Raw genomic sequence first — 14,654 nt, 5'->3', positions numbered from 1 at the left:
TAATAAGCTTATTTTATAGGTGCCATTTCTATTCCAAAAAGCTCTAAATGAGACCCCATTTAACCCATAAAATAATACAGCTTATACTGATATGCTCTGGGACAGGCTTATACCCGGTAAAAACTATTAATCTATTATTTCAGTTATCTAAGTGAATTAAACTGATAGTACAGTGCAGTATCAATCAGCCATTAAATTAGTGGTGAAACTGATTGACTAATAAAAGAATAGAGTTGACTGATGACTCCCTAGATATCTAACAGGAATTGAAAATGACAGATTACAACTCCCAGTGTGATAAGGTAATTAATTTGACACCATCAGACAAGAGAAGGTAACAAGGGGGAAACGTCATTAAAAGTAGTATCTAATAACAAAGATACCTTTATGATCTTTACTCACTTTGTCGCAGAAGACCTTGATCTGGCAGTAAGCTCTATGAATGGGCTTATTGCTACGATTATTATAACTGTATGTATCAATCTGAATCATCAAAGGAAGTCCTTTCACCCCTTTCTGGGACGAGAAATCTGTACTCAGGCAATTCACAGTGATGAAAATCTGAGGGTGGGAGAAAGAAAGGAAAAGGTCACAAGTCACCATAAAAAGGATCTATTAAAAAATGCATAAGCCTAAGACTTGGAATCACAACACTACACAATCTTATAAGGACAAGTGAAGAACATTTGGATATGCTGAAATAAGAACATGCTGAGCACATGAAACATTATATATATCGCAATTTATAATTTAAATATATAAAAACTGTTGTTTTCCTATTAAATCTTGAAATAGACAATTGATGCTTTCCTTTAGGCATATCAGCAAAGTTTTACCTATTTTTCAAACATGCATAAATCAGATGTGTAAACAGCTATCTCTTCAACGTATTAAAGCTGTCACTTCTAATATTACATCACTTTCTCAAATCTCTGACCTGTGGGATAAAACAAAACCAAAAACAAAAGTAGGGAACATTTCCCCTTGCACACTACTGCATTGAAATAGTTATTTGTTTATATATCTGTTTTTCCTCCTTGACTATTAATTTTGAGATTTGAGGCCATTTCTTACTATTTTTGTATTAGGCGTACCTAATGTAGAGTGTGGTGGAGAATAGGCATTCAATAAACATGTGATGAATCCATCAATAAGTTTATCTGTAGAAAAACCCCTAAGTTTTATTTAAGTTTATTTAATTAAAAAAATTTTTTTAATGTTTATCTTTATTTTTCAGACAGAGAGAGACAGCATGAGCGGGGGAGAGGCAGAGAGAGAGGGAAACACAGAATCGGAAGCAGACTCCAGGCTCTAAGCTGTCAGCACAGAGCCCAATGCGGGGCTCGAACTCGTCAACCGCGAGATCATGACCTGAGCCAAAGTTGGACGCTCAACCGACTGAGCCACCCAGGCGGCCCAAGTTTATTTAATTTTTTTAGTAATTTCTGCACCCAATGTGGGGATCAAACTCATGACCCCGAGATCCAGAGTCGCAGGCCCCACAGATTGAGCCAGTCAGGCTCCCCCCAAAAGCCCAAAGTTTTAGTTCTAGCTCCAACATTAACCAGCTAAGAGACCTCAGACAAGTCACTTATTGTCTTTGGTTTTCAACTTTTTTCCTAAAATTATTTTTAAAATCCTTCCCTGAAGGATGAAAATGTAAATTATTAAATATTCTGAAAACAACTGCATAGATGCATTATGTGACCCATGTTTTATTTGGTCCCACTGAAAATTGTCATTCACTCTCAAACCCTTGACCTTTTGTGTCACAGCAACATCAAAAAGAACAGTCCTGCAAAAGCAAAGAGCCGCTGGCATGAGCTGCATTTTAAAGGCCGTTCAAATCTTTGATTTTACTACCAGGATTGATCTAAATCATTTTAAGCTCTATTGCCTGTAGGTTTTTGGTAATTTATACAAGCAGATATCTCATTTTTAGTGCTATATCGATACAAAGATCATTTTTTAATTTTATTTCTGAGCCTCTTACTTGGTCATGAGAAACACAGCGATAACGCACCACATCAACAATAAGGCTAAGATGAAATGTCTTAGTGACATGCTAATTACAACAACCTTGTGCACTGTGCCACAGACCCTCACTTTTCCAGCCATCATATGAAAACAAGTGCCTAGAGATGATGTAACCATGGATATCTTCCATTCATTCATTCATTCATTCATTCTTATTATTCATCCTATAAACATCAACACAAGCCCATGTAAGTCAAACACAACATTAGACATTGAGGACAGAGAACAAAGCCAGACCCCTGCCTCATGTAGTGGACGGTCCAAGGGGAGGACAGAGGAGTAATCCAGTAATAACCAACACAGGGTGGTCAAGTACAGAGGTCATGAGAACACAGAACACGGCACTGAACCTGGAGGACATGTGTGAAACAAAGCCCTCACAGACACGGGGATGAGACTATGGACTATCATTATTTAGTAATGGTAGAGAAAAAGGACTCAAAATTCAAATGTCAAGTGATTCAGGGGAACTGAGTGATAAAGACCACTGAGAAAGACTACACCAGGCCTGTCTCTCCTCCTGAACTTTCAGGGTAAAAGTAGACAGCAAATGCAGTCTGCTGCTCCTGGAGATGCCCTGACTGCAGAGAACATTGATGTGTGCCACAAATATTTTTAAATACCTACTACGTTCCTGAGACTGTGCTAGGGACTAGGACAGATGCACCAATTGTAGTCCTGTAATCACGGAAGTCAGAGGCCAGATGGGGAGAGAGAAGCAACATGATGGAGCTCTAAAGACTACAACGTCGTCGTCAAATGCTGATCTTTAGGTCAAACCAACAAATAAAAGTATACTTTCCTGGGAACACTTGACTTCTTCTATTGTTATTGTTGTTACTGACAAGAGGCTTATCTTGGCCAGAATGTATAAAACACAGCTTTCTATCAGCAAATCAATGACCACTCTGGGGAACTATGCCATTGTCCGTTATTTTTGACCATGGATTTCATACAGAAATCTTTCTGTAGTGACTATAACTCACGGGGGGCCTCAGTACAGACTGGTTCTTTTCTACTCCCTCATAAAACCTTCCTAGTACTACAGAATCCAAAAGAGAAAAGTGTTCTGATGTGTATTTCCTAAGGTATTAGGGTTCACACTTGGGTCAGTGAATTAACCCATACATCACACACAGTGGACCGCACTCAGACAGGCAGGATGCAATGATAATTGTGGCCTTTGTCAGCTTCAAGTCCCAAGTAAGAGAGCTGGGCTGATGGAATGTGTATATTTACAAGGACCGCTTGAGTAGGACAGATCCGCTGGCAATATACTACGATAAATAGACTAAATCCTCCCTGGTGGAGCTGTAGCGGTCAGCCACCCGGTAGAGAAGGTCTTTAAAGGTCCAATGAGCTACAACACACGAGACTGTACCTGGACACACTTAGACTAGGTCCTTTTAATGGGAGAGATTCTTAGTAAAGGTCCAATGGGCTCTTTTTGATTCATGGCCTCCTGATCCCATACAAACTAAACGACACGAGACTCTGCCTTCTCTGCTACATTGAGCTGGCAGCTCCCAAAACTATCTTAACAGGGATTTTATAATAGAGTTGGCACCGCTCTCCTCTTGCCTGGCTGCCTGAACCCAATAGTAAAGCACAGTTTCAGTGCCCCATGGTATCAATCATAGTCTCACTGTGCTGCACTTAAAACCTAAATGGTTGAACTTTAACTGCAGTTGGGGACTGGAGGGGATGGGAAGGGATGGAAGGACATTAACTAAAACCCTGGCTTGAGAACTGATAAGCATTTATTTGTTTCATCTTGCAAACCCAAACATGTCCCAGCTCCACGCACAGCCGGCAAATGTGAAAGCCATTTTCTTGGAAGTTTATCTACAAAGTACTGTTTGCAAATGCGTGCTACAGAAACTTAGGGAAAAGGTATGCTTTCTCCCCACCAAACGTTCATCCAAATGTCAAGCACAGAAAATTCTTTTTCACTCCAGTAGGAGCCCTGATTATGTAAAGAGCATATAAATGCCATGAACAATTGGGTATGTCACCCAATAATTATGAATATTATATACGTTCATGTAATGCTTTCAAAACCTCAGCTATTAATATTCCTGTAATTCTGACAGTACGTAATTTATTTTTTAGAAAAATAATAATTAAATCAAGTGTATCTAGGCAGATAATAGATAGTATTATAATTTTGTCACTGGTTCAAAAATTGATTCAGATAGAAAGATTGGTTCTAAATATACCAAGACCTTTCCAGAAACAGAGGCAGTCTCATGACAATTGACATTTCTTAATAAACCCTTTTTTTTTTTTACATGTGAATTACAATTTCCAGTTTGTAGTTCCTACAAAAGACAAGTGACTTTGCCCAGAATATAATAACTCTCAGTTGTGCACTAAGCATATAGTAAGATTTCTCAAAATAAATACAAATCAATGAGGTTTAGAATTACCACATTAACTTGATTATTAACCCCTAAGATTTTTTCAAGAGCTTGCTTTTAAAATAAATGGGTCTATCTTTGATTTACAAAGCAAGTTGGGATTTTTTTTTTAATTTTTTTTTTAACATTTATTTTTATTTTTGAGACAGAGAGAGACAGAGCATGAATGGGGGAGGGTCAGAGAGAGAGGGAAACACAGAATCTGAAACAGGCTCCAGGCTCTGAGCTGTCAGCACAGAGCTCGACACGGCCTCCAACCCACGGACCGCGAGATCATGACCTGAGCTGAAGTCGGAGGCTTAACTGACTGAGCCACCCAGGCGCCCCGCAAGTTGGGATTTAAAAAATCATAATGTCGATGATTTGATGGAAAACATTTATCTTTTCCTCTTTAAACAATGTATTTTGCATTTTAAGATTTTTCTGATTAAAGATGAAGACAGCTACTTATTTCCTTATTTTGGGACGTGAAGAGCTCTTTTCCAAGAAATTGCAGAAGCATTAGCCTCCAGATTAGAGCGACATAGCGTACAACAAGAAATCAGCATTCTCCCTCTAAAACACAAACAATATATAAATACATAAGTGTGCTCTTGCCAATCTCCCCACTCTGTTTTCCTCTTGGTTCTTAGAATTATTAAAGACCATATGGGTGGTTTTCTTAAATATCAGCATTTTTCTTCCATTTTATATGATGGTATTTGGGTGCAGAGGCAATGCCAAATTAAGACAGAAAGACAGCCTAAAAGTAGACAATATGAACACATAACCTTTCGGTCTTAGGCATTCATTCATTCATTGCCTTCAGGCATTAATTTATCAAATATTTATCATGTGTCTTCTGTCTGTGCCTGGTATTATGCTACATGGTGGGATTCAAGAATGATGAGATAAGGGCACCTGGGTGGCTCAGTTGGTTAAGCATCTGACTTCAGTTCAGGTCATGATCTCATGGTTCATGGGTTGGAGCCCCGAGTTAGGCTCTGTGCTGACAGCTTGGAGCCTGAAGCCTGCTTCGGATTCTATGTCTCCCTCTCTCTCTGCCCCTCCCCTGCTCTCTCACTCTCTCTCTCTCTCTCTCAAAAATAAATAAACATTTTTAAAAAATGAGAGAATTTGTGATTTTCTTGAGAACCTAAGAAATTTAGATTTTCTGACACTTCCATTTATATAGCACTTTTAGGGAATTACTTAAAATCTCATAATATAATTCTTTATTTTCTCCTACAGATACTCTGGGTATGTCTGCATATACATACGTACACATTAGGTTTATTCACAGAGTCTACCATAGTTTTCCATATTCTTTTAGTCTTCAACGTTTTCCATTTCAACAAACCAAGCTTGTTCCCGGTTGACAGCCTTTGCTATTTGTTGTGCCCTCGATCTCCAGTGCTGCCCCACACACTGTCCCGCACATTGCCAGCTCCTTCTCATTCAGATTTCAGTCCAGTGCCAACTCTTCAAATACCTGCCTTGACCACCCCGTCTAGAGTTATCTTCCTCCTCCTCTTCCCACCTCAGCCCAGGACCAGAAGCAAACTCTATAACGCTGCTCCTCTATTTTCTTCATAGTACTTGACATCGTTTGGATTTATCTTATTGTTTTTCTGTTTAGTGCCTAATTGCCTGTCTGCTCCACGGGGTTGCAAGCCCATAAGAGGAGGCCCTTGTCTGCCTCAAGGTCACTCTAATCCTAGTGCCAGTCCCATGATAAATACTCAACAAATATTTGTCTAATGCATTAAGAGAAAATTATCTTTCTAAAAACACATTTCCCTCTTAATCCATACTCTTGCCTTCATTTTAGCCGAACCTCTTAGGAGCCAAGATTGCTTTGAGTAGCTGAAGTCATCAAGATAATACAGCAGAATGAGCTGCTCTGATCAGATTTATCCTCAAAATTTGTTACCTGCTTGCATATCAACAAACATAAAGTGAGCACCAACTATATACTCTGGATGAATATACGTACGTACGTGTGTGTGTGTGTGTGTGTGTGTGTGTGCGTGCCATGGATGATGCTATTTATGTATGCTATGGGAAATAAGGGAGTGTTTGGTACAGTTCTATCCTCAAGAAAGAAGAGAGATGTTACAGTTTTTGCTATTGTGAAATGTAGATAATTAGATACTAAACTGACTATCCCAGACTATAAGTTCTGTAAGACTTGATGAAAAGGAGAGAAATCGGCAAACAAGTCAGCCAGGGAAGATTTGGTATAGGTGTCACGAGTTGGAAGACAAATGGATGCTGACTCTGAAAAGAGCAACGAGGCAAGCCTTGTGGGAGAGGAGGGTGTGTAGGGGGAAGTTAAGGTGGAGCCCAAAGGTGGAGCCTGGTGAGGGAAGAGGCCAACCACGATGTGTATGTCACTGTGATCAAGTCATGAACACCTAATGAGGTCAAGTTATGTATTATCGGGGCCAAGACAGACAGAACTCCAGCCGTAGCACTCAACATTCAAGTCACAGAGAGGACAAGGAGAGTGAAGGCTGAGCAAAGGCCACCAGATTCAGACGTAAAGAGGTCCTGTATCCCTTTGAGAGGCCCGACTAATGGAGGGAAGGGCAGAAAGCTAGATCGCTGGGGTGAGCCAAGACTTGGAGACAGACAGAAGGCTTCTCAGCTGGGGAGTGTGGTGGGGGAAGGTGGGATGAACAGGAATAGGGGAAGCAGGTAGCAGACAGGACGGCCACGCAGAGGTGTTCTTCTAAGATGGAGGAGGTGTTCCCACATTAAGAGAAGGCGAATGTCAGAGGCTGCAGAAAGGTGGAGTGGGGGGCCTAAGAGCCTCGGAAGCAAGGATTAAATAGGATCGACTCAAAAGTGAAGTTATGTAAGAAAAAAAGACAGAGCTTTCTTGGAAACTGGAAGCCAAATGAGGGGAAAGCGCAGCGAGGGAAAAAAATGTACAGGAAGTTCAGAGTCAGGTACTTGATGCAAATCCCAGCCCTGTGGCCTTGGACAAATTGTTTGCCCTTTCTAAGCCTCACTTGCCTCATTTTTCAATAGGCACAACAATCTCTACCTCAGTAGTGCGCCACTTTAAAATGAGATTATGTCTGGGGCGCCTGAGTGGCTCAGTTGGCTAAGCATCCAGCTCAATTTCAGCGCTCATCACGATCTCACAGTATGTGACTTCGAGCTCTGAGTCGGGGACTGCACTGTCAGAGCAGGGATTCTCTCTCCCTCTCTCTCTCTGCCCCTCCCCTGCTCGCTTGCTCCTACTCTCTCTCTCTCGCTCTCAAAATAAATAAATAGATGTTTAAAAAAATAAAATGAGATTAGGTCTGAAACTGTACAGTGCTGTGAAAATCTAAGGGAGTTTCCTCATCACCGTGGTCTCTAGGGTTGCTCCTTTCTCTGACCCCAAGCCCTTCCTCACCTTGATGGCACAGCCAACAAAGCCACGCCCATTTTGCCCCCCACCCCCAGCTGCTCCCCCTGCAAGGCTAGTTCTTTGTGTCCCCTCCAGTCCCCCAGTTCAAGCCCTCCTTCCTCCCTCGATTCTCTCTCAAGGCATCTTGAGATGCTATCGCCAAATGATTCAAAGGCAGGTTAATTAGGATTCACATTAATTTGAGCAAAAAGATATTTAATTGAAGTGAACTGATTTTTACAACAGAAAATCACTCTCTGCACAACACTTCTAGAAGGGTGGAGTCACAGGCTTTGACAGGGAGAGAGCAAGAGAGAAATCTCTCAGGCAGGACCTTTACTGCCCCTCACCTGAACACAGCTTGTGAAACAGCATCTCAGGATGAGGAAGAATTTGGACCTTATACCACAGTGGGGTGGCCTGTTTCATAAATAATGAGCTCCCGGTCAGAGGAAGGATGTAAATACAGACTGAAAAGATTCAGTGACTCAACTTTCTGATCATTTGTTGTTATATGAATCCTTTTGGCTCATGTTTAATACTTAAAACTTGCTTTGAGTTTGTAATGCTATGGCACAAAATTCAAAAGGCACAAAAGAGTTAACTGAAAACACCTCCCCCCCACCCTGCATAGTTCTCTAAACAACCAACAGTCTCTTGAGGATCTTTCATAATTTCTTGTGTATCCTTCTAGAAATATGCCATGCAATACATATCATTATTCTTTTTTATACAAATGGTACCACAGTAAACATAGTTATGCATCTTGCTTTACTAAATAAATTTTGAAGATAGCCCTTTTCATTTTTAAAGAACTGTGAAATAAGGAGTAATAATTTCTTTACCATTGGGCTGTTTGCAGTCTTTTCATCTTACGAGGATGCAACGTGTGTCTTTCAACATGGATTTCGTACACACATGCACATATAAATTTTTCACAGTATATAAGGCCATGTCACTATTTTTATTTATTTTTTATTTTTTTTAACGTTTATTTATTTTTGAGACAGAGAGAGACAAAGCATGAACGGGGGAGGGTCAGAGAGAGGGCGACACAGAATCCGAAACAGGCTCCAGGCTCTGAGCTGTCAGCACAGAGCCCGACGCGGGGCTCGAACTCACGGCCCGCGAGATCAGGACCTGAGCCGACGTCGGCCGCTTAACCGACTGAGCTACCCAGGCGACCCCCCATGTCACTATTTTTAATCTGGCTTTTGTCCTCACAATTTGACTGAAATTGCTTTCTTCGAGGACTCAATAGCAAATTTATAAGCAAGGGTTCTCCTATTTAGTAGGCATCCAGGAGGTCTGGGTAAAATATGCATTACAGGGCCCCATGCCCAGAGTTCCCAATCAGTAGGTCCAAGGTGAGAGATCCAAGTACTTGCACATCTAACCCAAGTTGAGGTGGATGACACACATGGAAGGCCAGGCTTTGAGAAACCACGACCTACCGCACTGACTTCACTGGCCAGTTCTTCCTTCTTCCCCGGCTCCATCCCCTGCCTCTCTGCCTTCTTCTGTAGTCTCCTTCTTGACCACCCCTTTCTTGTCTGGTTCCTCCAACATGCCTCAGTGGGGTGAGTCTGAATCTCATCCTTTCCCATGACTCCTGTCCTCCCCTCTTTACAAACAACTCCTAACAGCTCTCCTGCCCCAAATTCCCTGCTCTTCTTGCGCTCTCCACGCCACACCTTCGAGCATCCTGTTCTTCCACCTGACGTGCTCCTCTTTCCAACTTCCACGTGCTTACATTACAACGGACCCTTACGACACAGCCCGTATGCCAAACCCTCCCCATGTCTTCCCTGATCCCACAGAAAGGTGATCTCTCTACATGCTACAGTATTTAGAAGTGAAGTGTGTGTGTGTGTGTGTGTGTGTGTGTGTGTGTGTGTGTGTGTGTGTGAGAGAGAGAGAGAGAGAGAGAGAGAGACAGAGACAGAGACAGAGGGAGAGAGAGAGAAAAGATAAAAGAAATCTGGCAAAGTATTAACAATGAGTCAATCCCAGTGAAGGGTATGTGGCGATAATTGTATTATTCTTTCAACTTTTCATTTGTAATTTTTTTAAAAAAATTGTTAACGTTTATTCATCCCTGAGAGAGACAGACAGAACATGAGCGGGGGAGGGGCAGAGAGAGAGGGAGACACAGAATCCGAAGCAGCCTCCAGGCTCTGAGCTGTCAGTACAGGGCCCGATGTGGGGCCTGAACTCACTAACTGAGATCATGACCCGAGCAGAAGTCAGATATTTAACCGACCTAGCCACCCAGGCACCCCTCTAACTTCTTTAAGGAAAAAGTTGGGGACATTTTTAAATAAAAAAAGAATTTTCTCCCTTTCCAGACCTTTCCTGGCACTTTACCTCTATTTTCATAAGAATGTTTGTCACTCTTCCATTCATATTACATTTATTTACAGCTATGTCTTACTTCTCAGCCTGGCCAAAATGTTCTCCGAGAGCAGACACTTTGCCTGGCTTATCTGTCCGTGAATTTCCACTGCCTGGCCTAGTGCATGATATGCAAGAGGCAAGCTGCTTCGAAGGAGTGACCGCCCCTTTGCCAGAAATAATGTCGGATATGTTCCTGCTCGATCCTCCTCAATACAAAACGGCAGTGCTGAAAGAGTACGTGCTTTAGATAGACCAAGGTGGGAGTTCTGGCTCTGTTCCGCGTTAGCTGTGCAACTTTCATTAAGCTGGCTAACTTCTCTGGGCTTCAAAGTCTTCATTATTTAAATGAAAAGTGTTATCCACTTAAGATATGAATATTGCGTAATATACATAAAGCACCTGGCGGAGTGCCCAGTATGTAGTAATCACTGAATAAATATTAACCTTGGTGCATGTGTGTGCATGAGAGCGCACGCGCGCACACACATACACACGCACCGCCATCGGTCTATGAAATCCAAATCTGTAATTTAATTCTCGGCACACATACAGTAATTCATGCGTGGAAATTACAGAGCCCTGAGCAGAATTCAGTCCAGAAACCATGGATACTCCACAACCTAACAAAAGATCAGGCCATTGATATCTTCAGTGAGATGCCTTCCACAGATTATTCCTTCTATATGTGAATTAACTCTAGCTTTAGAGCTTTTCCTACCAACCATTACCTTATAAAACTGGAACAAAGGCATGGCTTTGTTTAAGTTCAATACCAAAGACTCCAGCAAATGTTTACCTTTCCCTTCTAAAACTTCCTTCACCCACACCACGCCCCAGCAAACACATAAAAATGCCATTTGCCCTGCTTCGCAGTGTGTATCTGGACCTTTCACGACCCCACCCCGGAGCCTCCCCCAAGCCTTTCTTTACCTTTGAGACCACGAAAGATGCCTTATACCTTTGAGACCATGAAAGATGCCTTATAACGTTCTCTAACCTTCCACAAGATGACTTGTTTAAAACTGGGCCCTCCTTAGACGAAAAATTGGGATGTAACTTTTTCTTACTCAGCAATAGCTATCAAGCTCATCTCATCCCAGACTGTCTTATAAGCAAAAGGAGAGCTCCCCAGACTGCTGGCAGGAAGTTGGGGGTTGGGGTAATGAGCCAGGTCATGAGCCCATGGGGCATCAGGAGTATGGCCATCCTTAGCCAGTACTTTGGCTTCTTTTTTCACCCTGAAAACCAATATTTACATTATCTTGTCTTCTGCCTTGGGATCCAGCACTGGAGTGTGGCAGAGAGAGAACACAGTCCATTTAGAAGCATCCCATCAGAAGGTGAGATTTGTCAAGACTACAGAGACCATAATTTTCTAAGTGCTGTGAGGTGGTCCAATAAGAACTGATGAACTATTTTAGACCAAAAAGAAGTATTGGAAAGGAAAGAGAAGGAATGAGAGATATAATAAATTTGGGACGATTTAACAGATTCACCATGATTTGGTGAATTTCAAGCCAGTCTTTCAATTAGCATAACCTTATTTCCCACAAAAAGAGACTGGATAATTTGCAGTGTACAAGGCGGTGAGAACACTTACATTTTCGCCAACTTAGTATTTTTACGTAGGCCCTGATCAAAGCACTGGTGTTTCCACCAGCCTGTCTGTTAAGCTACTAAAATTGAGATAATGAGGACAGAAAAGCTGTCTTTCCCATCCATTAGCAGCTGATGGAGCAAAAAGCTAAGCTTAGCTTACCGACCGCTAGCTGTACCTAGAAAAGACAGCACTGGGAAGAGAAAGGGTTAACCCGTGCATCGAGAAAAGGAAGCACCCTGGAGTACATGGGGACAGAGTAAGTCACCCCCCACGACAGCTCTCCTCACATCTCACAACGTGAAGGAATTCATGACACAGGCCACATCAAACGTCCTTAGTCCAAGGCAGCTATAGGGCCATGCTGGGACATTAAACAAACGCCATTTTCTTTTATTTTTTTATTTTGAGAGCGAGAGAGAGTGCACATGTGCGATTGGGGGAGAAGCAGAGGGAGACAGTGAGAGAATCCTAAGCAGGCTCTACACTCAGCACGGAGCCCAATGCAGGGCTCGATCCCACAACCCTGGGATCATGACCTGAGCCGAAACCAAGAGTGAGACGCTCAACCAATCGAACCACCCAGGCGCCCCTCCATTTTCTATTTTAAGAATGGGTTTACAAATATAGGACACTTTTTATTCCCAACTTCCATTTTGATTTTCCAGGCCAGCCAGCTGACTCTTCTCAGCACATCCATGTTTCTCTCCCTCAAACCGGGTCTCAGTTCTCATGTAATATCTCCTTGGGATCAGAGCAAAATCAGATATAAATGCAATAAATAAAAGGTACAAACATTAAGGAAAATAGGGCTCAGAAGAAATATCAACATGTACCCCCTCACCCTGAATTTCCTTACAATTTAAAAAATTACATGGGAATCTCTTCCATAAATCCAACTCATTTAAAGCATCCAAAGGGACCACAAAGTTAGAGGAACATATCTCTAAAATGAATATTGCTTATGTGTAAATATTTACTTTGAATTTACTAGATCGGTAAATGTGGGCTTTCGTTTATTGGATTATTCTCAAGTTGCAAACATAAAGCTAAAAACCGTTGTGTGCCTCCTGTAAACTTTATTTTCTCTAATGATAATCATCACTCTTGCCTTGAATTTTTTTTCATGTTGTGCTTCCCTCATGGCATTGCAAAAAAGAGAAAAGAATAGTCTTCACGGTTCATAACAGCATTATACCACTGTTCACAACAGAAACAAAAGCGTAAAAGAAAAGTGTACAAAAATAACGCACATGAATATGAAAATGAAATTCGGGATACCAAGGAAAGCAGCTGGAGAGAAGTGAGGAGTATAAATGTATATCGCTGTGGTGAAGAAAACACTGGGATGTCTCAGAGTTACATTACAAAGCATGCACCGATCTTTAATTAATACAAAGTTAGCAATCGTGCAAATGAGATCACTAATGTAAGGCTAATACACACACACACACACTCAGCTGAACAGTCCTCATTCCCATATTCATTCTAATCAATAATATGCATAATATCAATAGAAAATGTACCAGGGCAACCAAAGACGTGGACAGAGAGAGACTGTGTTGGAGCAGCGAACCCATCTTGCTGGTGGGCAGTAAGGAGACAGAGTGACAAAATCATGGTGGCTTGATTGAACTGCTTTACTCAAGGAGATGGGGCCAACCATTTGTTTTCTTTTTCTCTGGAGCTGTACTCCATAAATTGCTTTGAGAAGAAAAATCACAGTATGCTTTGGTCTAAAAAAAAAAAATGCAGATTTCCCTCTCATGGGATGTTTAACAGCATGGACTCTGGAGGATATATGTTTAAAGTCCACCTTGTCTACTTGCCTAATCTTGCAGTGCCTGCTACGTAGGAGTCGATATTTAATGGAATCAGAATCTGAGATACACAAGAAAATGATCTATAACGTCTCACCACCCTTCTGTTCCCTGCCCCACCCTGACCCGGTCTCAGCCCTGCCCGCCCCCAATTTCAGCACAAAAGTTTAACAGGGATAAAAACATACGGCTTATCTGTGTCCTTGACCCTTTCTAAAATTGCAACAACTTCCTTTCGGAAAGTTCCTCCCTGAACCCCCAAAGGCAGGAAGAACATTCACTGCTGATACGGCAGAGTAGAAGCTAGACTAGCGACCCCCCAGAGCCCCTTCCTGCAACTCAGCACAGAGAAGGGGAGGGACGGGGTAGGCATTGCTCTGGAGGGTCATCCCTGCTTCTGCACACAGGCACAGGTGACAGGCAGCCAAGAGTAACCCAGGAGTGACAGAATTTCCTATTATTGAATTATAATAAATTCTTTTAAAAACCAGGGATGGGAGACAGAGTAGTAGTGGGTTTATCTAACTGCTTGGTTATTTAGCAGTGCTGGTAGTTAAGGGAGGAGGGACGTTTTTACTGGATCAAGATCATTCCAAAAGGCTTGGATGCAGAGGGATTAAAAACGGCTTCATGGAAAGAAGCCTCCTTCGTCTTAGCTTATACACCACAGAAAGAATGAAACATAGAAATGGGGGAGACAGTGCTATGGTGTTCCGGTAGAAAATACACAGAAAGGAAACTTGTTCCTCAGAGCACCAAGTAGCATCTTAATGCTCACGTAATTCTCTGTGGTCACATGAGAGGCGTTTGTAGCACATCGCGGTTTCTTGAAATCACTGTGAACAGAGAAAACGGCACCGGACAAAAACAAGGGGCCCGGTTTCAAGAATCTCTTTAGAAATCTGGGAGAAAGGGGAGTCTGTAATTAGGGTTTGCTGCCCTTCGGCTCTGGGGGTGATGTCATCGCCTGAAGAAAGGCAGTGCTCGGTGCCAGGAATCTG

At 42.1% G+C, this 14,654-nt stretch overlaps 1 protein-coding gene across 4 annotated transcripts in view; it reads right to left on the bottom strand.

Moving 5' to 3' along the window:
- Window positions 1–14,654, bottom strand: part of GRHL2 (grainyhead like transcription factor 2) — a 171,316-nt gene that overhangs the window by 41,264 nt on the left and 115,398 nt on the right. For all 4 annotated transcript variants that reach the window (XM_042923193.1, XM_042923194.1, XM_042923196.1 and 1 more), the window contains one exon: window positions 403–561. In XM_042923193.1, coding sequence (XP_042779127.1) covers window positions 403–561 — 159 coding nt within the window. The remainder of the gene's footprint in view (window positions 1–402; window positions 562–14,654) is intronic.

The sequence above is a fragment of the Panthera leo genome, chromosome F2 (assembly GCF_018350215.1).
Source record: "Panthera leo isolate Ple1 chromosome F2, P.leo_Ple1_pat1.1, whole genome shotgun sequence".
Taxonomy (NCBI): Eukaryota; Metazoa; Chordata; class Mammalia; order Carnivora; family Felidae; genus Panthera; species Panthera leo.
Note: the sequence above shows the minus strand (reverse complement) of the source record. Positions and strands in the feature narration are given on the sequence as shown.